This window comes from Nomascus leucogenys, chromosome 13, assembly GCF_006542625.1.
Source record: "Nomascus leucogenys isolate Asia chromosome 13, Asia_NLE_v1, whole genome shotgun sequence".
NCBI lineage: Eukaryota > Metazoa > Chordata > Mammalia > Primates > Hylobatidae > Nomascus > Nomascus leucogenys.
This window is the reverse complement of record NC_044393.1, coordinates 43,888,398-43,913,909: the sequence shown is the minus strand read 5'-3', so window position 1 is coordinate 43,913,909 and position 25,512 is coordinate 43,888,398. Positions and strand designations below refer to the sequence as shown.

The 25,512-nt window shown below is 40.2% G+C and overlaps 1 protein-coding gene across 8 annotated transcripts in view; it reads left to right on the top strand.

The window, feature by feature from the left end:
* Nucleotides 1–25,512, top strand: part of KIZ (kizuna centrosomal protein) — a 140,285-nt gene that overhangs the window by 62,571 nt on the left and 52,202 nt on the right. For all 8 annotated transcript variants that reach the window (XM_030825490.1, XM_030825491.1, XM_003268242.2 and 5 more), the window contains 3 exons: nt 10,617–10,710; nt 19,643–19,808; nt 20,687–20,752. In XM_030825490.1, coding sequence (XP_030681350.1) covers nt 10,617–10,710; nt 19,643–19,808; nt 20,687–20,752 — 326 coding nt within the window. The remainder of the gene's footprint in view (nt 1–10,616; nt 10,711–19,642; nt 19,809–20,686; nt 20,753–25,512) is intronic.

The following is a 25,512-nucleotide window of genomic DNA, read 5'->3' as shown; positions in this document are numbered from 1 at the left end:
AGCTCATCTTTTAGTCAGAGAAAGTTCCAAGTTAGAGTAGATCATAAGCTCTGTGCATAGTGCTTGTGGCCAGCTGATTGATCCCCCAATACCAAAGGGGAAACCCTGGACTGGTGTAACAACAACCATTATAAAAATACTGTCAGCCAGGTGTGGTGGCTCATGTCTGTAATCCCAGAACTTTGGGAGGTCGAGGTGGGAGGATTGCTTGAGCTCAGGAGTTTGAGACCAGCCAGGGCAACAAACCAAGACCCCATCTCATTTTAAAAAAAAAAAAAAAAAACTATAAAGATAAGTGTGTCATATGAATTTCTTTTATCTGGGTTTAAGTTTCAGCTTGTCGTTCGACATACAGTATCATTAAGTTGTATGCTCAGCGTTGTGCTGAATGCTATGAGAAATAAAAGTAAAAAATGCAGAAGTGCAGTTGCTATTCTCACCAGGCTTTTGCTTTTGTTGAGAAGACTTGGCAGAGGTGACTTAACTATGGAATAGCACAAGGTAAGAAGGTAAGATGGTGTCTCTTTTGTGCTAAAGAATTCAGGGATAAGAAAGATCTCTATGAGTAAGGTAGTCAGGGAAGCTTCTAGAGGGTCATGAGATGAGCTAGTCTAAGTAAGCCTGACACTTAGATTGATAAGATCGGCAAAGAACAAAGGTTATCTGGCATTTGTCCTGGCGGGACAACCAAGCATTACTGAGCACTGGCATGCATGCCGTGGTGGTAGTGAGGGGATGTTGGAGGAGTGCAGATGCAGGTAATAAGTAGGTGCATTCTATGGAAGAATTTAAAAACAATAATGAGACCACTAAAAGTCAGTCTGCCTTCTGTTGTCACCATTCCTAAGGATGGCAAAGATAAAATACACCTTCCCATGGAGGGAACCTGCTCCCACTGCAGCATCCACCAGCACCATGGAGTGTCCAGCCAGTTTCCAGTACTGCACAGTACTAACCTTGTAGAGGATATCCAAAAACATTAAGCCATGGTCCTTGCTCCAGGTTTGCATCCTTTGGGAAGAGGGACTAAAGGGAATCTAAGCTTGGAGATCATAAGCTGGTGGCCTGCAGGCCTACCTTGGGCTGCAGATAGGTTCTCTTTGTCCTGTCAGTGGGCAGGCAACCTTTTGAATTAGTCACCACATTTTAAAAATTGGGAGCTGTTAAATAAAAACAAAACTTGCAATTATAAACTTCCAGCTTCTCATAAAAGCTGAGATCTAGGTTCACTGGGACACACACTTCTCAGGGGGAGCTTTTGATGGAGGCACTGGCCCCAGCTCTCCACAGCCCCACCCCACCAACAGCCAGTATGGTCTCAGTTACCTTCCCTGTAGTCATCTGAGTGCTCCCCAGGTGAGCAGTGAAGGACTGTTTCTTCCTCCCTTGCCTCACCTACTTACCTGCTCTTCCTCTGCCACCTACAGCACAAGGTCAGTCTCCTGAATGGTCTCTGGGCCTCAGGTCTCGTCACCAACTCCATCCTTGCAAGGCTGCCAGGCTAACCCTCTGAAAAACACTGCTTTCGAGAAACCAGCAATGGCTCAGAAATCCACAAGCTTATTGCTGTATTCTTTCCAGAGTTTCATATTGAATTTAATTTTCCATTGCTATCCTACTATGACCAACAGCAACCCCTACCCAGCCAAACTTGTCTCCTTTGCTGGTCCCCACACCACTCTTACCCTGTCATTTCCCGTCACCTTTGCCTGTGTCTCTCCTTAGTTTCAAAGGTCATCTCCCCTTCTCCCTGAAACCTGCCTGGCTCAAGTTCCTCCTCCTTAATGAAGCCCCTGAGACTCCAGTGATCTTTCTGTGTCTTTACTGCTTCATAATTCCTGATTGTCTGATGGCCTGCCCTATACCTCTCACCGTTGATTACAGGCTCTCTTTTACTACCCTGAAATTGGCTCACCATTGGTGGGACCTCTTAAGGGCAGGTGTTATTCTGGAAATTGAGTGATGACAAGATAAAGGCTTCCAGGAAGACTTAGGATCCAGATTTTGCCTAGGCAATAAGAGGTATTCATAGGTACTGTAAGTCAGATAGGCCTGAAGTCTGGAAGCTTTGGGGCAGCAGAACCCAGGAGTGAAGGACCCAACTCAGGGTCTGACCTATAAGAACTAAGAATCCAGGCTTAGAGTTTAGACAGAAGCCTGGGAATTGGCAAGGAGCTGGAGCACCAACAGTGCAGATAAGAGTCAGGAATAGCACTTGAATCCTGTGTGCCTGTTATTATTCCTTCCCAGCATAAAGGTACACTTCAGAGTAGGGGTAAGCCTGAGTCTGCAGTTGTCACTCACCCTCCAATAGATGGACCACGTCTCCTTCATCCTTATCACATCAGGCACATAGCCATCAACTAGGTCCAGTAACTTCACCAACTGTAGTGCTATTTACAAATTAGTACTTTGCAAATTAACATATTGCTTTATAAGTTGCTTTGTAACTAATCTTCATTTTCTTTTTGGGGTATGTGTTGAATATTCCCAGCTACAAACGTGAACAGCTCCTTTAAAGTAGAAACACTGTTTTGTCTTTGATATCTTCTCCTATAGCTTTTTAGAGTCATGCATCCCTCAAAATAGACATTTTTTTAAAGACAGTAACTAATCTGTTTGAAGGCTACTGTGATACAGTGACAGACCTAACCTAAAACAGTGACCAAATTTTTAGACTCTTGTCACTTAATAGAGTGGATATAGATAATAAAAGATAAATCCCTCTTTCCATACCTTCCTATTCTGATTAAGAATAAAGAAAATTTGACTGCAGTAGGATCTGAATGGAAAACTGATAGTCATTTTTCTACATTCAGAAATAGAGGATGTAACCTATACTTCAGCCAGAAGTTTTCAATTTCTTAGCAGTGACAATTTAAGTAAATTTCATACGAGTTGTGGGGATCTATCTTTGTTATGATTGACAATATAAAATTAGCCTTTTCTGCTGTTAAGATTATCTAGCATACCTATCATTCAGGTGGAATGTGGAATGAGATTGCCCAGCTGTGGATTTGAACATCATTAAAGTCAACAAAGGGTTAAAAGTTACTTCCTCTGATGGATTTAAAATTGCCGCATACACGCAAACAAGTTTTTCAAACTGCCCCATTTTATATCTTTGTTGAGAGACAGTATAGTTGCTGCATTTTAATGTCCAGATTATATTACAGATATATTTCAGTAAACCATGAGGAACCACCATAGATTCTAGAAACTGGCGATCTGTGCTTAAATAAGCATCTCCTGCAGCACCTTTTTTATTTTATAGGCTCTGTAATCACAGTGACATTCTGAAAGAAGACCTTGAAGCTCACAGAGCAGCTGTCCTTCACCAGCTCCCAGGACTCCTACCTAGGGGTGGCAGCTATGAAAAACAAGTCAAGTCTTACTGGCTTGACATTGCTGTCATGGTGGGATGGCCATTCTTGTTCCCAAATGCTCCAAAATCAAAAAGATCACAAAATTGCAATCCTCTTATTTATTTTTTATTTTTTGAGATAGAGTCTTGCTCTGTTGCCCAGGCTGCAGTGCAGTGGTGTGATCGCAGCTCACTGCAAGCTCCGCCTCCTGGGTTCAGGCCATTCTCCTGCCTCAGCCTCTCGAGTAGCTGGGACTACAGGCACCCGCCACCAGCCCGGCTAATTTTTTGTATTTTTAGTAGAGACGGGGTTTCACCGTGTTAGCCAGGATGATTTCAATCCCCTGACCTCATGATCCGCCCACCTCGGCCTCCCAAAGTGCTGGAATGCAGGCGTGAGCCACGGCGCCCAGCCGCAATCCTCTTATTAAAATACATCTGCACTGTTTACTAGCAGAGAATAGATTATTACTCAGGAGTGGTCAGTAGATGCATGTCTGTGAAAGCCCCTCTGAAGGGACCTTGTTTGGCTGGCTGAGTGAGTGAGTGGCTTTGGGTCTGCTTAGCCTACAACATAATGCCGTCTTCCTCACCTGTCATGTGCCACTTAGGCTGTTTTATGTTAAAGATATAAATAGGGAGGATATTTAGAGGATTCAGCTTAAATCTAGTACACATTGGATTCTATCAAAGGGTGGATGGAAATCAGGATTATAGTCTTTAAAGGGACCTTGTCACAAAAAAACTTCACCGGATTAAGTGGCTTTGTTTTACATTACCTTCTGCGTCTGTACTAGTAATCTTGAAGCTATGGGAAATGCTGGAAATGACCTTCCTGGTCAGTAGCTTTTCAACCTAAGGCAGTAAAGGGCAATGCCAGAAAACCCTCTTTCAGTTTTTATCATGCAGAATAAAAACCACGGTCTTAAAATAATCCTTTACAACATGGTGGAAGAAGCTGGGTTGGGAGGAGTCCTTCTGCGTTCTCTAGGTCATTTGGTGATTGTGTGTTAGAAGGCTCTTTAACTAATCTCACGTTTCTTTCTCACTGCCTTTTATATCTGTTTAAATACTATTTGGCATAAACCACAGTTGTGGTGTGTAGCATGGAAAGGATATATGCATTTATAATTATCTGTGCAAACTGACTTGTTAAACTAAATGATTCATTTTGTGACTCTCTTAACCTAGGCTGCCAAACTGTGATTATGGGTGATAAGCCATGATGTCTGCACCCGCTAGACTAACGATTGTTAGAGTTTCTCAGCATTCATAATAGAGCATTGATTTCCATTATGAAAGGTTGTGTTTTACATGACTATTGATCTACAGTTATGTGTAAATCAGTCTTCCATAAGAAATGATCCTTCTTTATGACCACCACAAATTTTAAAATTAATATCTGGAGTCTTCAAAACTGTTTCTTTACCACAATCATTTTTTAGAGCCAGATAAAGAAGTCAAGAATGTTTTCTGCTGTCAGTATTATGTTCTGCTACAGTTAGAATTGCTGTATACATTGTGACTGGGGATGCTGTTTAACACACACTGATTATCACTGGTTCACTCTCTAGCCTTGAAAAAAGTGCCAGTGTTTGTGACCTTTGAGAGACAGCAGTCAGGTCTTTAAACACAGATTCTTCCTGATGGATTTTAGTCACCAGGCTGCCCTGCTGCCCTCCTTGCTCTAGCTTCCTCTTGTGCCCCTTAGCACCCAGAAGTCCCTGCTGGGAACTCCAAGTCTAAGTGAAATAGACCTGTCTGCTTTGTAATTATCACCTGGCCAGTTTGATCAACCATTGCAGAAACACTGGTTTGGAGAGAATGATTTATTCTTGTTCTTTAATGGTTAATAACTCTTATGTCATATAATTCTTTTTTCTTCTTTTTAAGACAGAATCTTGCTCTGTTGCCCAGGCTGGAGTGCCGTGGAGTGATCTTGGCTCACTGCAACCTCTGCCTCCTGAGCTCAAGAGATTCTTGTGCCTCAGCCTCCTGAGTAGCTGGGATTATAGGTGTGCACTGCCGCACCCTGCTAATTTTTTGTATTTTTGGCAGAAGATGGGGTTTTACCATGTTGGCCAGGCTAGTCCTGAACTCCTGGCCTCAAGTGATCTGCCCACCTCTGCCTCCCAAAGTGCTGGGATTACAGGCATGAGCCGTCACACTGGCTTGGTGTCATAGAATTCTAATCCAGGCAGGAAAGGCTTTGACTGGTTACAAAATCCTTAAAGGAGTGTTTGGTGTAGCAGCAGCTCACATCTGTCTCTTTAATCTTGATCTGTAAAATGAGACACCTGCCCCCATAGCATACTCTAGAGCAGCAGTCCCCAACCTTTTTGGCACCAGGGACCGGTTTCATTTAAGACAGTTTTTCCACAGACCGGGGTTAGGGAGGTGTGGGCAGGGGCATGGTTTCAGGATGATTCAAGTACGTTACGTTTATTGTGTACTTTATTTCTATTATTATTACATTTTAATATATAATAAAATAATTATACAATTCACCATAATGGAAAATTAGTGGGAGCCTTGAGCTTGTTTTCCTGCAACTAGACGGTCCCGTGTGGGAGTGATGGGGGACAGTGACAGATCATCAGGCATTAGATTCTCATAAGGAACATGCAACCTAGCTCCCTTGCATGCACAGTTCACAATAGGGTTCGTGCTTCTATAAGAATCTAATGCTCCCCCTGATCTGACAGGAGGCAGAGCTCAGGTGGAGCTAATGCTCCGCCCTCCTGCCACTCACCTCCTGCTTTGTGGCCCAGTTCCTAGCAGACCACATATCAGTACCAGTCCGTGGCCCAGGCATTGGGACCCCTGCTCTAGAAGATAATGTGAAGATTTCTGAATTCCTGCTCACAAAATGAAGCATCTTAAGAGAAAAAAAGAACAAACCACTCTTGTCATCATTATTGATTTATGTTATATCAAGGATTAAGACCTTCATATGGGCCAGGTGGCTAACGCCTGTAATAACAGCACTTTGGGAGGCTGAGGCAGGTGGATTGCTTGAGCTCAGGAGTTCGAGACCAGCCTGGGCAACATGGCGAAACCCCATCTCTACAAAAAATACAAAAAAAGGAGCAAAGTGTGGTGGTGCACACCTATAGTCTCAGCTACTCAGGAGGCTGAGGCAGGAGGACCGCTTGAGTTCAGGATGTCAAGGCTGCAGTGAGCTGTGATTGTGCCACTGCACTCCAGCCTGGGTGACACAGCAAGATGCTGTCTCAAAAAAAAAAAAAAAAAAAAAGTCATATGCAAAGTTTACTATTATCATGTGGAAGACCAAGCTATTGTTTTTGACAATTATGAATTCTAAAAATATGATTCATGTTATTTAGAGAAATTGATTTAAAAATTGCTCATTGTCCTCTGGAAAACATTTTAATATAAAAATGATTAATAAGTATTTTATGAGAAACATAATGAGACTATCCATTTATTTTTTTGCAGGTGCAACTAATTCTCTATATTAGTGGCTACTTTCAGATACGTTTCCCAATTGTGTTCTCGTGCTCATACTGAAAAATTGAGTCAGCTTTGTACTGTTTGGATTATAGTATATAAAAATCTCTATTTTAGTCTGCCTGTGTTCAGAATTAAATTCAAGGTATTTATTATTCTGCATTTAAAGTTAGGAAATACGGATACATTTGTTTAAATTTCACTTTTCTGATTAGAAGCCCTTTCAAGGACATGAAGTTAATTATAGACAATTTAAACTATATTCCTTTATTACATTTTTAATTAAAGAATTACCTGACATTAAACTTTGTTTTTTTATGTGTCATCAGTATTATAAATTTTCCAATGTAAAGTAGACAAAACAGAAAAATCTCCTTTAAATCCTTTGTACCACTTTGCACATTTTCTGATGTGGTATGTTTTTGTAGAGCCATGGGCGAAGCTCCATTTAAGGAAGCCATGGCTCTTGCACTTCTTGCCTGATCTATCCCAAAAGAAATCTGCAAGTCAGCTTTCTTTTGTGCTTTAAGGGTTGCCTTAGTTGTTCAGAAGTCACAAACCCTAGGTGCTGTACCTCCTTCAACAGCTCATTTTCCATTTGACTTGTGCAGGTCAATTAATCAATTTTGTCCTTTTGTGGGAAATAAGTATAATAATTATAGGAAACCTTAGCTAGTTTTTCATGCTAGGACCCAAAGGGTAGATGCAATTGGGTGGTGCATTAGTAACAAGAGTCTTGCCTTCATTTTGCTTCTGCAGAAAATCATGTGTATTAGCCACCAGAGGGACTGTTCTTTGATAATTTGACTCACTTAGCTATTTAACTAATTTAATTCATCCTAATTAAACTTGCTTTCAAGCCAAAAGCATAGTTGACTTACTTACTTATAAGAAATATACCTGCTGAATGGGCTAGAATTTGCTGATGACTGGTCAGTGCGTTTTCCCAGCGGGGCAGTCTGTTAAGAAACCAAATATAGATGCAAAGGTCAAAACAAAGGAATTGGGTAGTTTAATGACATCATTGCGGTACGGTGGTAACCAAGAAAGCAAGTTGCTGAAAGGTCTTTCTATCAAACTAGTCAGAAGCCTTAGAATCAAAGGATTCCAATGACTCATCTCACTTTATTCAAGTCCTGGAAAAAAATAGGGTTAGGTCAGGCACAAGTAATAACAATTAAGATTTATTAAGGAAGGTTCTGAACTGTACCTGGACTTACTTTCTTTTCCAGAGATTTTATTATGAAAATTTTCAAACATACAGAAAAGTAAAAGGAATCATACGGTGGACATGCATATACACACCACCCAGATTGTACTCCTGACATTTTATTGCACTCTCATATTTGTTTATCCATCCTTCCATCAGTCCTTTATTTTTATACGTTTCTAAGTAAGTTGCAGACACTAATATACATTTAACTTTTTACCTTGACATTTTTAAACATTCGAAGTCTCATATACCCACTACTCAGATCCACCAGCTGCTCACATTTCATCAGTCTTGTTTTATCTCTCTCCCTAACGCTTTTTTTCTTGAGTAGTTTAAAACAGACAACATATCATTTCACTCACAAATACTTATACCTCAATACTTATAAGGATTCAAAATACCATCATTTAACATTATCAACAAAATTCTTCAGTTTATCTAATACCTAGTCCTTATCAGTTTGCCTTGCTTATCTGAAAAAATGTTTTTCTACATTTGTTTCGTTTGAATCAGAGTTCAAATAAGGTCCACATATTACAATTGGCTATGTCTCTGAAACCTCTTTTAATTTTGTGACATTCCCTCCATCCTTTTTTTATACTATTGATTCGTTGGAGGAATTGGGTCACTTATCGTGGAGAATTTACATGCTGTATTTGGTTGGTATGTTTAACCAGTTCCTCTTTATTCTTTATTACCTGTAAACTGGTGGTTAGATCCAAATATGTGATTAAGTTCCAGGCCAGTTATTTTAGCAAGAAAATGTCATGGGTGGTGCTGGCACTTAAAACCGGGCAGCACATGATGTTTCGTTACGCCATGGTTCGTGATACTAAGACCGATCTGTGGGTTCAAATGTCGAAAGGCTGATGACTCCAGGACAGAAGTTTACTATTATGCAATTTTCACAAAATTACGACCATTTCCTAGATACATTCATTAATTTGGACTTACAAAATGGTGACTTTTCTAATTTGATCATTTCTTCTGCATTTATTGGAAGAACTTTTCCTTATCAGCTACTTGGTGACTCTGAAATGTATTTTTTGACCACAAAAGCAGGATAAATGCTTTATTCTATTTCTTTATTTACCAATTTGCAGAATAATGAATTGTTGCCGTACCAGCCTCCAAAGGTTTTAAAATTTATTTTTATTTTGTCCTTACTGTGGATTAAAAAAAACATAAAATTAGCCATCTTAACCATTTTGAACTGTACAGTTGAGTAGTGTTAAATATCTTTACTTTGTTGTACAACAGATCTCTGGAACATTTTCATCTCATAAAATGGAAAATCTATACCCATTAAACAACTCCCCATTTTCCCTTCCCCCCAGGCCCCAGCACCCACCATTCAACTTCTGTCTTTATGAATTTGACTGTTCTAGGTACCTCATTTAAGTGGGATCATACAGTATTTGTCCTTTTCTGACTGGCTTATTTCACTTAGCACAATGCCCTTAAGATTCATCTGTGTCGTAGTATGTGACAGGATTTCCTTCCTTTTAAGGCTGAATCCAACGGTTTTTATTTTTATTTTTTAAATTTTATTTATTTATTTATTTTTAGATGAACTCAAGGATTTTCATGTATTCCCTGTGTTTCAGTCCATTGCAGTCAGTATCCTTTTGGTGCTTAAATTGTCCCATCTTTGACAGTGGGAGCTTCCTCAAGATATCCCCTCCCGCCCTTCAGTTCTTCTGATACAACTTTGAGATCTTCCTTACTTTCTGGTACAACAAGATGTTTCAGGTTCATCTTGTGCGTTTCCTGCCCCAGACCTGAATAGGGCATTTCTTTAATGAACTTTGGTTCCTTTTAATATATAAATAACACAGCCTGAGCAGCAGTATAGGCTTAGTTTTTAACTCTCCTAATATCTTAATTTTTAAAAAACTGTAAGTAGACCATGGTAAGAGTGTAACAAAACAACAACAACAAAACATCTGCTGTTGAGATGAAAATGCGATCTTTTTCTCTTCACTACATGTGGGAGACTGACCATCTATGCAGTGATTCAAAACCATTGTTGTGCTTTAGAATCACTCTGTGAGCCTTAAAAATCCCACTGACCAGACCAGGCATGGTGGCTCACGCCTATAATCTCAGCACTTCAGGAGGCCGAGGCAGGTGGATTATTTGAGCCCAGGAGTTTACGACCAGCCTGGGCAACATGATGAAAGCCAGTCTCATGACCCAGTCTCTAAATAAATAAATAGATTAAAATTTTAAAGTAAAATTTTTTAAAAGCCCACTGGCCAAGCCACACCCCAAACCATTTTTCCTGGACTCTGTAGAGGTGGCCCCAGGCACCCAGATTGTGCAGAGCTCCCCAGGTTGTTCTGTGTGCAGCAAAAGTTGAGAATACTCATTTAGCAATGAAATAACCACAGTTTTTAAAAGTTTTAAAAAAAGGATACTTGGACTCAAAACTCCCTTAGACCAGAATATGTTGAGTTCCAGACTTCTGGATAAACCATCTTCTATTAACGTAATTGAGGCCTTTAAAAATGTGGGAATCTTATAATATTACAAATCTATAGTGAGTGTCCTGTTTCTGTTTCATAGACCTGGACAAGCACCAGACTCAGGCATACCGAGGGCACAGATGGGTCAGCATGTTGCCACCTTGAAAGAACATGATAATTCTGTCAAAGAAGAGGTAGGTAGCTAAACTGTCTGAAGTTTTCCCAATCACAAATGTGGACCACAGGGCAAGGTTAGTAATTTTTATTTAAAAAAAAAAAAAAAAGTTTTGGCCAGGCGCCGTGGCTCACGCCTGTAATCCCAGCACTTTGGGATGCTGAGGCAGGCAGATCACGAGGTCAAGAGATTGAGACCATTCTGGCCAACATGATGAAACCCCGCCTCTACTAAAAGTGCAAAAATTAGCTGGATGTGGTGGTGTGTGCCTGTAGTCCTAGCAACTTGGGAGGCTGAGGCAGGAGAATTGCTTGAACCCAGGATGCAGAGGTTGCAGTGAGCCGAGATCACGCCACTGCACTCCAGCCTGGCGACAGAGCAAGACACCATCTCAAAAAAAAAAATTATTAAGATGTGCAAATTATTCATTTGAGAAAATGTTATGTATTTGAAAAAAATAACAATAAGAAAAGTAGTAAGTGAGGTTTTGTGGTTGGTTGGTTTTTAACTTTCTGACCTCAGGCTTTTTGCATAATGTTTTATGTAGGAATTCGTTTTCCAAGAAATTTCGAAGCATCTTATAACATGGTTCTCTGTCTCCACTCCGTACTTTAGAAATACTTTATAGTCATTCATGTCAATTCAGCAAATGCCTGTCAATCCATTACTGTACACAGATATCAGCCCAGATCCGTTGGAGGGAAAGAGACAAATAAAATGTGACCCTCTCCTTCTGGGGTGTGACATCATAGGATGCATGTAATAAGAAAATGTCAAAAATGTGGGCTTTCAGGAAACAGAGTCAAGCCAAGACTCCTGGAGAAGCAAGGAAGGCAGAGGACATGATGGAGGGAGTACAGGGGCATGAGAGGTGATCTTTAAAAGACAGACTTTTGTTGGTACGAGTTGGGGGAGGGGGCAGAGGCGACAAGAAATGGCTGCTATGAGCCAAAGAGCACACTGGGAAACCCAACACATATTCAGGCAACAGAGCCATCCTGGGGCTGAAGCGTGGGCTCAAGTCTGGGGATGGTGAGAAGGAGCACAAGAAGTAGTTGCTGGCCATGGTGTGCAGCATCCGACACCAGGCCAGGGAGAATGTGTTTAGTTTCGTAGCTTTTGAAAAGCCACTGGAGCTTTTTGAACAGAGCTGTGATAGGATTTCTGCAGTGCCTTAGGGAATTTCATGTTTGGTTTGGGACTGAGACATTGAAGGAAGGAGCCCTGCAGTGGTTCAGGCAAGAGGAAGGAGGGGCCTGATTTGGGAGCTGGTGCCAAGAGAGAATTCGAAAATGCTAAACAGAACATGGAAACGGACGGAGCAAGTTCCCAAGGAAATCACGAGGGGAGGAACCAGAAGCCCAAGTTTAGAGCACGTCCATTGGCATATTCCTTCCTCATTCCCTAGAAAAGCCACATTCAGGGAAACAGCCTTTCTTCTTCTAGGTTGAACATCTTGGGAATGTGTCTTGTTTCAAAGCATGTTTTTTCATCTTTATATATAATATAGGATTTTCTGGCTTTGATTCTTTTTAAGGTGTTTTTAAAATTATTATTATCATGCTCATAGTTCAAGGATTATATATCTGCACCTTCTGGAGTCAAGCCTTGCCTCTGTCTTGAAGTCACACGCCCAAGTGGCTGTGCCATCCAGAGCCTCTGGCATTGCCCCTCCAGCCTTCCAGAGCACCTTTAGTCCTCCTTAGACCCCTCTTTCCTTGCCGCTCTAATTAAGAGAGTAGCAGGACTTTTTTTTTTTTTATAGCATTTCAAACGTACATATATTCAGTGATAGGACGGACCCACTGATCCCATGCCCACAACCCAAATTCACATGTGTTGTTACCATTGCACCATATTTGTTTCAGACCCCCTCCTCCTCATCTTCCTTCTTTCTCCCATCTTCGTACCCCCCTCCCTTCCCCCTCCTTCTTTCCTCCTCCCACTTCACCCACCTTCTCTCTCTTCTGCTCTTTCTGTCTTCTCCCTCTTCTCCTCAAACTTCCTTCCCTCCCCGTTTCCCTTAGGGGGAAGAAATAAATTATTACAAACATAGATACGGCCCCGTGTATGCCTCTCACAGATTTCATGCCCCTTTTCAAAGATAACCTAGATCCATTCCTTCTTTGCTGATGAACGTAGATCTTTTTTGTTTGTTTGTTTTTTCGAGATGGAGTCTCGTTCTGTTGCCCAGGCTGGAGTGCAGTGGTGCAATCTCGGCTCACTGCAACGGAGGCTTACTGCCTCCTGGGTTCAAGTGATTCTCCTGCCTCAGCCTCCCAAGTAGCTGGGACTACAGGCATGTGCCACCGTGCCCGGCTGATTTTTTTGTATTTTTAGTAGAGACAGGGTTTCACCGTGTTGGCCAGGCTGGTCTCGAACTCCTGACCTCGGGTGATCCGCCCCCCCCATCAGCCTCCCAAAGTGCTGGGATTGCAGATGTGAGCCACCACACCCAGCCGATGAACATAGATCTTGAGAAAGATACTGTTTGGGTTTTATTGTCCCTTTGAGTTAGCACTGTCTTGTAACATTATTTCCCATGCTTGTTCACTCCAAGTACATCACATCTCAGGCATTTTAAGGGTGAAATAAGTGTTGATCGACTGTCCTTTGCTATCTAATATTTTTTTAATGATATTGTTTATATTAGAAAACATGGTCCAAGTCCCAAACAACCAATCTACTCAATTTTTCCAATAATGGGAGGGGGTGCTGTCCAACTAATATCTAGTGAATCAAATTACATTCTGCTTCCCCTAATAGATCTTTGTTCCTTTTTAAATCATTCTGATCTCATTTTAGTGATAATCATAAAAATTACCAATAGATTAATGGCAAAATCTATCCTTAAAAATGGAAGTAGGCCAGACGCGGTGGCTCACGCCTGTAATCCCAGCACTTTGGGAGGCCGAGGCGGGCAGATCACAAGGTCAGGAAATCGAGACTATCTTGGCTAACACGGTGAAACCCCATCTCTACTAAAAATACAAAAAATTAGCCAGGTGTGGTGGCGGATGCCTGTAGCTACTTGGGAGGCTGAGGCAGGAGAATGGCCTGAACCCGGGAGGCGGAGCTTGCAGTGAGCCGAGATTGTGCCACTGCACTCCAGCCTGGGTGACAGAGCGAGACTCCATCTCAAAAAAAAAAAAAAAAAAGGAAGTAAACAGGTAATTTCTCATCCAGTTAGGTTGTGACTGAAGAAATGCACAGCCCCAAAGAACAATATTACCAAAATGATGCAGGCAGGGCAAGCCTTGTGAACTGAAGGACAAAATGCTTTTGTGAGTCCTAGAACTGTTTTGGTTTACATGTCATCCTTTTCCGATTAGTAAAATAAAGTGTCTTTCAGTTGTTTCTGTGTATTGAAACCATTTACACATTTAGTAAATACTACGGGTTAAATCTTTCTCTTTAGATAAAATCTTAAAAGTAAGTGATTTTCAAAATTTAGAAAAGCTCTACTAGAAACTACTTGGTTAAGAGTCTAATGAAGCTCAGAAATATTTACTTTGATCTCTTAGGTAAATGGCTAATTAAAAAGCCGCATGTAAATGATGTTTACCTGTGGGTCCCTGTGCTGTCAGCCCGAGTCAATCCCTTCTCTTGAGTAAATACATCATCAAAGCCACAGAAACTCAGATTACGTTCCCTGGAGACCAGATAAGGTCTGCAGTGCCCACATAACCTATTAGGCAATTACATAATTGAGCTGCCTGCTTTTAAATCGGAAAAATTTGTAATTACTTTTTGTGGAAAAAAAAATGAGTTGGGTGCTTCATTAAAATACAAGATGCCTTAATATTACTTTTCTCCCAAGTGATATCTGTTTCTGCCCTGGAGAACTTTTGTCACAGCAGAGCAATTTGCTGGTGATACTCATAGAGTAGATCGGGTCCTGCCCCCACCATACACACAGACCAGTTTTATTCACCAGGAAGATGCTTTCCCCAAATGCTGGACTGTTTTCTTGTTCTTATCTCCTGAATGCTCATTTGCTGGGTCATATGAATATCTTCCCATTTAAAAAAAAATTGCTACACAGGTAAAATCCCTTCATTCCCTTTAACGTAGAACTTAAGTGTTGATGCTTGCATTTCTCTTTAAACACCAAGAAATTACTTCCAGTGTCCAAGAGGAATATTCTTGAACCCTGAGGAAGAGTCAGTTAAATCTGCATATTAAGGGAAAATATCATCTGCTGTCCACATCCATTATTTTTAATTATCTTGCTTTTCTGTGTCTGTCTTAGTAGCACTGGTTTGCATATAGAAGGGAATTTAATTTTATCAGGTGCATTTACATTCATTTTCTCTTTGTATTGGCACCACTGATAGCAGAAATTGGATTTCTTTAGAGCTAGCATATATTTTCTTTTAAAAACAAGCATTAAAAATCTTGAAATAGTAAGATAAACAAAAAGAAAACTGGCCATTATCTTACTATTCTACTATTTATATATAACGGTGTTAACATTATGGTGTATGTTTTTTAAATATTTAATATATTGATATGGGAGGCCGAGGTTGGTGGATCACCTGAGGTCAGTAGTTCAAGACCAGTCTGGCCAATGTGGTAAAACCCCGTCTTTACTAAAAATAGAAAAACTAGCCAGGTGTAATGGCACACACCTGTAATCCCAGCTACTTGGGAGGCTTAGGCACAAGAATTGCTTGAACCTGGGAGGCAGAGGGTGCAGTGAGCTGAGATCGTGCCACTGCACTCCAGCCTGGGTGACAGAGCGAGACTCTGTCTTTAATAATAATAATAATAATAATTAATATATTGAAAAACATAGGTTGCATTATTTGTATACATAAATACATAACCTTGTTTTTTTTTACCCCCATTTGCTGCAAAGTGAACTCTTTCATACCATTACATGTTCTATTTACATCATTTCAAATGGCTTTACAGAGGTCCCCTGTCCACTGTCACTTCAGCCATTTACTGTTGTTCAACATTTGTTTCTAATTTTTCCTCCAGTAAAAAAGTTCCAAAGAATATCTGTGCAATTCAGATTTTACAAATATCTATAATATTTTCTTAGAATGAATTCCTAGATGTAGAATTACTAGGTCAAAAGGTGGGTATATCTTTCAGGCTTTTGCTATGCATGGCCAGATCTCACTCTGGAAGGGTCATCAGAGTTACCAGTAATGGATGAAAATAACATTTCTCTGAGTTCTTTATGAAACTAGATACTATCAACTTTTTTTATTAGGGGCACCAATTTGAGAGATGAAAATGACATCCAATTTTTTTTTGTTTCATTTAACCTTTTTATTACAATTGAGGTCAAACTTTTCTCTACCTATTTATTAGCTATTTGTATTTCTTTTTTCATAATCTGCCAGCTCATGTTCTTTGCCCATTTTTCTATTAGGTTAGTAATATTTTTTCTTATTGACTTGCAAAAACTTTTTAAATATAAATTTGGACATTTTGTTGCAATCTTTTTAGCAGTTTAATTTTTGTCTTTTAATTTTCTTAATGGTGTTTTGGATACAATGTCTTTTCTATTAATATCTTACATCTGTCTGTTTATACATTTGAATATCACAACCGTAAGTTTTTGGATATAATTTAAGAGTCAGCCTAGATGATTCTTGGGGTTCTAGATAGAGCAAGATTAATATTTAATCTGAACATGGAGGAAAATTCTAGTAGAACTGGGCTAATAATTAAAGGAATAGTACTGTAGGTGTAATTCATAGAACGATTTATCTGCCATAATGTCTGAAATATGGAGGTGTCAACATCAGTCATTCCACAAATAGTTTGTGCCCTGGTGTTTAATTTCCAAGCCCTTTCTCCTGGCTCCTGGGAAGGCTGAAAAGTGAGGGGGTGGTTTATTGGTACTGACTTAGCCTTCAGACAGCTGAGACCAATGGAACAATCTCTAGTTTTCTCTTCTGGGCTCCAAAAAGAGAGCCTTTATTAATAACAGGTAAGTTGAAACCCATGCATAGTTCATTCATAAGCACTGTCAGAAAGCCTGTGGTAAAATTGTTGTCTAATGACATTTTTTTTCAGAGAATTAGCTCCAATTTGCAGAACCCATTTAGTCCCAGCATGAGATGTAATAAAGCAACCTGTTAACTGTTCTCTGAGCTTCTCTCTGTGTTAGTGTCATCAGTCTCAGACTGCAAACTCCTTCAGATTGGAGGTTTCCTTAGAAATACACTTTTCTGGAACATCTGCAAACAGTACATCTTGAGAATGTATTACAGATGTTTTCCTGACTGCAGAAGTTGTTTTTGCCAGGCACGGTGGCTCACGCCTATAATCCCAGCACTTTGGGAGGCCAAGGAACGCAGATCACCTGAGGACAGGAGTTCAAGACCAGCCTGGCCAACATGGTGAAACCCGTCTCTACTAAAAATACAAAAATTAGGCCGGGGTGGTGACACACACCTGTAATCCCAGCTACTTGGGAGGCTGAGGCATGAGAATCACTTGAACCTGGGAGGTGGAGGTTGCAGTGAGCCAAGATCCCGCCACTGCACTCCAGCCTGGGCAAGAGAGTGAGACTCTGTCTCAAAAAGAAGTTGTTTTTGACTAGAAATCTATGACCTGTTCTTGTCTATCCTTGTCTGAGGCTAGGTTTTGTCTTCATCCCTGCTTATCATCTTTGAGAAATTATCTGTGGAATTATCTTAAAAGATAAGTTCTTTTATAAACATTTATATCAAAAAAGTAACAAATCCTGGAGATAAGTATTGAGTAGTGAAGATAAATGGGATAAAGTACAGATAGTCCCTGACTTCCAATGGTTCAACTTACGAATTTTTGATTTTACAGTGGTGTGAAAGTGTTAGGCATTCAGTGGAAACCATACTGCAAATAGTACAGTATCCAATAAATTACATGTGAAAATCAACATTTTATTATAAAATAGGCTTTGTGTTAAATGATTTTACCCATCTGTAGGCTTACATTAGTAAGTGTTCTGAGCAGTTTAAGGTAGGCAAAGCTAAACTATGATGTTCAGTAGGTTAGGTGTGTTAAATACATTTCTGACTTACAGTTTTTTCAACTTGTGGGTTTATTGGATGTAACTCCTTCATAAACTCAAGGAGCATCTGGGTACAAAGTAAATTAAACTAGCAGTGCAGTATGCCCACCACATGATTTACCTCACCGTGGAAAAGAGAGCTCAGCGCAGAACTGTTGGCAATGGCAGTATTCTTGTCAAGCATACAAGGACTCATTAGAAAGGTGTTTGTAGTAGATTCCAGAAGCAGGTGCAGTGCAGTGGTCTGTGTAGGCAGTTGGGATGGGGGCAGTGATGGGAACCAGCCTTGGCCTGGCCTTCAAGGGCAGGACCCTATGCCCTCCCCTAGACTGCAGAAATGGGAATACTGAGCAAGTCATCCCAACAGTGTTATCACAGTGGAGTGAAATCCAGGGACTAGTTTTTAGAAATAGAGGAAAAGCCCGTGGTCACTAGAACTGCGCCACAGAAAGGTCCTGGCTGCAAGGCTAACTTGACACCAAGTTCCTTGGCCAAGGGGACTAGAACTCCTTAAATCCCCCTAATCAGCTACTCCAGCTCCTCGGGTAGACCATGGGTCCAGGAGGTCAGCCAGTACTAGGGAGGGAAGAAGGCAAGAACTCTGCAGGGACGTCAGGACTAAAGGCAGTTGCCTTGAAGTGTCTGAAATGCCAAACATGCAAGACCAGACCTTCCGTCCGGGCCTTCCGCCCGGACCTTCCATGCTCTGCTTTAGTGACTCTCCCTGTCGGAGTGTCTTCACCTTGTTTCATGTTAATCACAAGGAAGGTTATTTTTTCCACCTTGTTCACTGGATTGTTAACACTTCACTCTTGGCTAATGATGACCTATGAACATTTGTCCACTTCTGCTCTTCATATTAATTTTAAACTCTCATGTGCATTTCCCACAATTGGGTTGGACACTACCCAGTATTTACTGTCATTGTCAGCTACCTGTGGGTCACCACCACCACCGAGGTTTCCTCTCCAGCTACCTAAGGAAATCGCCACCTGTCAGTAGGAAATGAGAGAAACATACACTCTGGCAGTGGGATAATGTGACCAGTGGTTATCTACTAAAAGTTTAACTCTTATTACCAGCATATTTGTATTTCTTAGGGGAAAGTACTGACCTGAAAATCAAGAGACATGGCTACTAACCCAGGTCGTGTGAATTGCCCCTTTTTCTCCACCTCTAAGGTTGGCTCTGATAAAAACCTGTGTCCTCCTCCTTGCTCAGGACACATGAGGCATATAAGTAAGACAATGCCTTTGAAAAAAGATAGACAGTGTGGTGGGTGAGTTTCCCCAGATCCCCAGACGACTTAGACCAAAGTGCAGACCATCTTAGTACTTGATTGAAGACTGGGATTTAGAATAAGGGCAGTTATCTTTCTTCTTAGTGCATCCTCTTCAGCCACAAATTTTTCTGCAATCTTCCTGTTTAGGGGAAGTTCATGGGTCATTTTTAGGAGGATGGGGATATGGCAAGGTCACATCTTTCCAGATCTTTATCTCAGTTCAAAGTAATTCTGTCTGACATGCCTAGAAAATAGGATTCATGTAATGAAAGAATAAATTTTTCCTTCAGAAAGCTCTGAGGCTCTGCCTTTTGTATATATCGAAGGGAGGATAAACCTGCCCAGATTAACAGAGGTGATCACGTTTCATATACATACTTAACAAGCAGAAGAACATTTCTGCATTACATAAGATTCAGCCCTCAAAAACTATATTATTGTGAGGGTAACTTGTAAAGAATTAGATTATAGTAGAAAATAACCAGATGTTATTTTATCTTGACATTTTAATTTCATTTAAATGTAGGAAACAAATTAAATCCTAAGTAAAGCTTAACTTAAAATTATATTTGAAGGCTATGTCTTTGAGACCAAGAGGAATGTGGCTACAGTTTGTTTTTATTTCTTTGTGCTTTTTTTGAAACACTGTAGGCAACAGCATTATTGAGAAAAGCCCTTACAGAAGAGTGTGGCCATAGGTCAGCTATTCACAGAAGTGAATCATCTTGCAGCTTGCCATCTATTCTGAATGACAATAGTGGAATAAAGGAAGCCAAACCTGCTGTATGGCTCAACAGTGTTCCTACAAGGGAACAAGGTAACTGTTGTTAAAGTGTGTGTCCACAGCAAAAAGGCATTCAGGGTCATCATCATCTTTCTCAAGGTATACCTATAGAATATCACTGACTAGTGAATACCTCTGATTTTAATATGCATAATATAGTATTTGTTTTATACCACCTTCCAATAAATATATATGTTCTCCTTTAGTCTAACAGGAATGGGAAATCTAACTGTAAGTCTGTAGTTCTAGTGAATTTATTTCTAATAAAATAAGTCTGAAGAAGTTACGAAATCTTAACAAAACTAATCACTTGGCAGTAGATAATTTTGATCCCACAAAGATGAAGATGATTCCATAAAGTACTGTGAAGTTTTTGATATCACTTAATAGAATCTACTCATAATTGTAAACATTCCTTTTAATTATAATAGAACCTTACCAGTGTCTAAACAGTTGATTAAGAATCAATGAATTTATGCCCCCCAAATTTAATAACCAATTTTGAGCACCCAGAAACTGTGATTATTTTAGCATTACTGCTAAGACATGCCATTTAACTGCTTTAATGGTTTTCCAAGACAGCTATGAATTCCTCAGGAATTGCTTGAGTTGATGTACATGTGCAGGATGTGAGACTCACTTATTTTATGTCCCACCCAAATTTGATAGATGTCAGGCCCAATTATTTTGCATGAAAGCAACATAGTGGTATTTTAATTTTATTTTATTTTTAAATTTTTATTTATGAGATACCTTAATTTTAGAATAGGTTTCCTTTTAGGAACAGTATTGTTTCAGACAAGAAGTACATTAACCAAAAAAAAAAAAAAAGGGAATATGAATGACAAACACCCAAAGGATCTATTCCTTAACTTTGAAATACTTTTTTTTATTATGCATTCAATTTTTAGAAGTTTCAAGTGGCTGTGGAGACAAGAGCAAGAAAGAAAACATGGCTGCAGATATCCCAATCACAGGTAAAGCTATGGTTGCCTAAGAGTTTCGGACACAAGATTTAGCATTATTATATAATCAGAACATTTTGGGTCAGTGGTTTGTGGACCCCACTAAGAGCATGTGTATTGAGCTACTGCATGCTGGAGCAGGAGATTAATCCCAAGAGCAGAATGTATATACTTATGTTAACATAAACTAAGGTGGAAAATCACCGTGTCTATTGAATTCTTCATCACCATGTTATATATTTACACCTGTAACATCCTCCATCATGTACCCTTTCAGCACCTGCGTCTCTGTGGAAAGGTCCATCTCCTTGGGGAATACCCAGTCATTACATAGCAAACTATAGATGTTTCTGATTTTACTCTTTTCTTTCCTGTAGTAATTGAATATGTATATTAAAATAAGCAGATAATAAAAAAATGCCAGATAGGAAGCTTGCATTTGCCTCAGTTACAAAGCCTGTCTGATAATTTAAAAATTGTACCAGTCAGGCTTCATCAAGACCTATTAAGATTTCTGCACATGTATTAGGCTTGTTTAGGTGGAATCTAAACGATATCATTATTTTTTTCTTTTTAGAATAGGAACAGCAGCAATTAGTATTCTGTACAGAGTTCTATTTGTCATACATCTGAATTTACTAGTACCTTATTTTGTAAAGTGGTGTACTACTTCATTATAAATTCAAAGGTCTGACTTTAAATATTTATACAAGTAAATACACCATTGCACCAAGGTACTGAGGCATGCATCTGCATATGTGGTAGTTTTGTTGTTTATAAGCAGAAAAGAATGGCTTACTTTTATGGCAATGCAATTCCTGGCATGATTAATTTTTTAAACTCATGTTTCTGTGATGAACTCTGGTTTTGAAAAAGGAGTTTATGGTAGAGCAATTATTGTATATATTATGCATTCAGATAATATTTCACTCTAAAATGCAGAGTTTTTTTATTTTAAACATTTTCCCCAATGATATGTTTATTGTGTTTTTACTCTGCATTTTCTGCAAACTCTGGTATGGCTCTCTGTTATTTTTATTAATAGAAATGTAGATGATCCCAAACTATAGATAACCATGAAGTCATTTGGATACTTTTCTCTTGCATTTACTTTTGGATGCAGAAGTATCTAATGGCCTCTGAATTTATTTCAGTTAAAATTATAAAGGATTATTGAGGAGAAACCAGGAAATGACCTTGTTCATTCTTTCTTCTCTTTTCAGTATTCTTTACAATCATCCCTTGCTGGGAGTAGTTGACTCTCCCCAAAGTTAATGCAAATGTATTTTCTCATATACTTTCTTTATAAGAAAACGGATAATTAAGTACCAGGGTTTCAAATCCCTCCTTATGCAGAAGTGCAATATGACTAGAAGCAACCTGGGCTATTTGCCATTAAGATTTTAAAAGAAATTGTAATTCCAACAACCTGACATTGATCCATCTATAGTTGGCAGTTAAAAAAAAATGCCTTGTGCCTATTTTGTGCCAAAATATTAGACATTAAAAAAAAAAATTTGGAAATTTTTTTAAAACTTAGCAAAGCCATATACATCGTTAAGGTGTTACTGTTCTGTCCTTGCCAGTGTACTCTCCCCACCCAGGGACCTCCCATGAAATTCATGTTTGAGGGCCTCACGCACCTTGGCACTACTAAAACTGTTGCTTTGTCCATCATTGCAGCTACTTTGATCTCTAAGTTCTTGACCATCATCCCTTTATTAAGTGTTTGTGACTTTGGCATAACTATTTGGAGATTTCACTTTTGGTAGAGTAAAGCAAATACGTAGTTTAGTTTAAGATGGAGTCTGTCTGCCTCTTTATAATAGTTCTGTTGGGGTGTCCTGTTTGGGTGCATGCTGGTTGTGTTTGGGCTACATTCCTTCTAGAATATTCCAAAGAAAAGAAATATTCCAGAGGCTGTCCCCTGAATTTTGAGGAAATATAGCAATTGGGCTGGGGCTTTGGAACCAGCCATCAATGTCAGCTCTTTTACTCCTTGCTCTGTTTCTCTACCCTCTCTGAGCCTCTGTATTGGGAAGGCAGACATACTGCCCAATAGGATTGTCTTAAAGTTTAAATGAAATCATTTGTGAAAATGCCAAGCAGATACTAGACACTCAATTTTATCTGTGATGTATAATAATATTCATGTGAACATTATTAGTGTTCTTGGTCTTCTGTGCTGGCCCCCACAATCCCCAGCATTTCCAAACCAGCTATGAGGAGCCTCACAAAGCAAACTCAAAGAAGAACAGAAGTAGAGAGAATGGGGATGCAGCATCACAGAAAGTGCCATTGTGAGATGAACCCCCGGAAGAGTGGACAGTTTCAGTCTGTTCTTGTGGACCTGCATACCTTTCTTAAGTTGTGGTAGCCACTTGGGACCAAGACCCACACAAGCACAATACTGCTGCAGTACCTGGAAGACAGTGCTTCCCAATAGTACTGCTACATTAGTTTCTGCAAGAAATTGCCACTTGAGAACCCAATTGAGATTCAAATCCAGAAGGATAGTTACCTTACCAAAAAGGAATCTCAAGAAGAGTTTGATGATACTTTTCCAATTTCCACTTAGTCCCTTGAGGAAATCCACAGAGAAAAATCCGAAAAAGCTGCTGAAGTACTCCTGAAGATCTCATTGGTCAAGGCCCAGACATCTCTGTCTCGGGGTGCCTATGTGCCCTTAGTAACCCTTACTTGCTCACAGTAGAAGATGTTGCAGGGTACCTGATCACCAGGCGGCAGACCTCTCCTGATGTGTGTGCTGCCCCACAAGTATTGATGAGCTAATGCAGCATTTTCCAAAATGTGTTATTTGCAATGCTCCACCCAGAAAAGACATCAATTAATACATATTTTGTTGCACAGCCCTGTGTGATCCTTCTCTCTCTCTGCAGTATGCATAATGCACAGAAGCATAGTGAAGACTTGGAGAAGACTTTCAGCAAAGGAATTGCTTAAAAGTGTGAACCTAGAGTTTCAGATAACTTATCATGTATTTGAAAATGTAATTCTTCCTGTTAACAGCCAACAGAATTAATGTTCTGTGGAACATGCTTTGTGAAACATACACACATATATGTGGAACACTTTTGAAAGCAGTGAGTCCAATGGGGGCACCAGTTTCCTCAATACGCTAAAATTATCTTCAGCATTTTTCTGTGGTTTCATTTTATGGGAAGCTCCCTTGTGCGTGAGATTGCTTTATAATGAGATTTTGGGCTACCTTACCGTAACTACACCCAGATGTTATGACTGACAGCTGCTTGTTACAGCTGTTCCTTGAATTGACAGGAAGGTTACAGTAGTAACTTTAGGCATCCAGAAGTGCTCTTCTTCAATGTGGGATCCTTCTGTGTGTCTTTATTTGCTTTTCAGCCATTTCAGAAGAAGTATAAGAGAAGACATGGCTGAGGTGAAATCTGGGAAGTCACAGGAGGTTGGGGGTGGGAAGCTGTGAAGTCATACCTTTATCAGAATGAGGGGATCCTGGGGATGTTTAACCTGAGAAGGGCACAGTAGCTTTTTAAATATTTGAGGCGCTGCCATATGCCAGGTAGAATATTTATCGAGCTTAATTATTGAGTGTAGCTCAGTAACAAAACAACTTTCTAGCTCTTCATTTCAGCAAAACCAAATTCAGTATCTTCCAGGTGTGAGTGCTTGAATCATGGCAGGAACCATGACTTTTTTTTTTTCTTTTGAAACAGGGTCAGGGTCTTGTTCTGTCACCCAGGCGGGAGTGCATTGTTGTGATCACAGCTTATTGCAGCCTCTATCTCCTGGGCTCAAGTGATCTTCCTTCCTCAGCCTCCCAAGTAGCTGGGACTACAGGCATGCACCACCATGCTTGGCTAATTTTTGAATTTGTTATAGAGATGGGGTTTCACCATGTTGCCCAGGCTGGTCTCCAACTCCCGAGCTCAAGCAGTCTGCCCACTTTGGCCTCCCAGAGTTCTGGGATTATAGGTATGAGCCACCTTGCCTGGCCCTGTGGGTCTCTAAAAGAGGCATCGTGGAAGGAATTATTTCTTCTGTGACCCCTGACATTCCTTCTAATGCCAAGGGACTGTGCTTCTTCCTCTATGCTAATGGAATCCAGTGTGCCAGCATTCTCATCTCTTCATTTCCCTTTCTCATTTGCTTATCACCCCAAAACGGAGGTCTTCTTGGCTGGGGCTCCTCCTTAAAGAGTCTGCTATCACTTTGAAGGCATCTGCTTTGCTAATCATTATTATGGAGCATGCGAGTTTTCTGTGTTTAGGTTTACATAGAAACCGTCCTGGGCACACACTGATGCCCCACCCACAAACACAGAGTCAGTATTCCATAGCCTGTATGATCTGTTGTTGTGAATATAATCTACCCCTTTTATTAGTATAGTTGTTCACTAAAGAATCCAGGTGGAGCCGGGCGCGGTGGCTCACGCTTGTAATCCCAGCACTTTGGGAGGCCAAGGCGGGCGGATCACGAGGTCAGGAGATCGAGACCACGGTGAAACCCCATCTCTACTAAAAATACAAAAAAAATTAGCCGGGCGTGGTGGCGGGCGCCTGTAGTCCCAGCTACTTGGAGAGGCTGAGGCAGGAGAATGGCTTGAACCCGGGAGGCGGAGCTTGCAGTGAGCTGAGATTGCGCCACTGCACTCTAGCCTGGGTGACAGAGCGAGACTCCGTCTCAAAAAAAAAAAAGAAAAGAATCCAGGTGGAAATCAAAGATGCATTTTTATATCTATAAATGTATGGTTTTCTGTATATAATAAGTATATA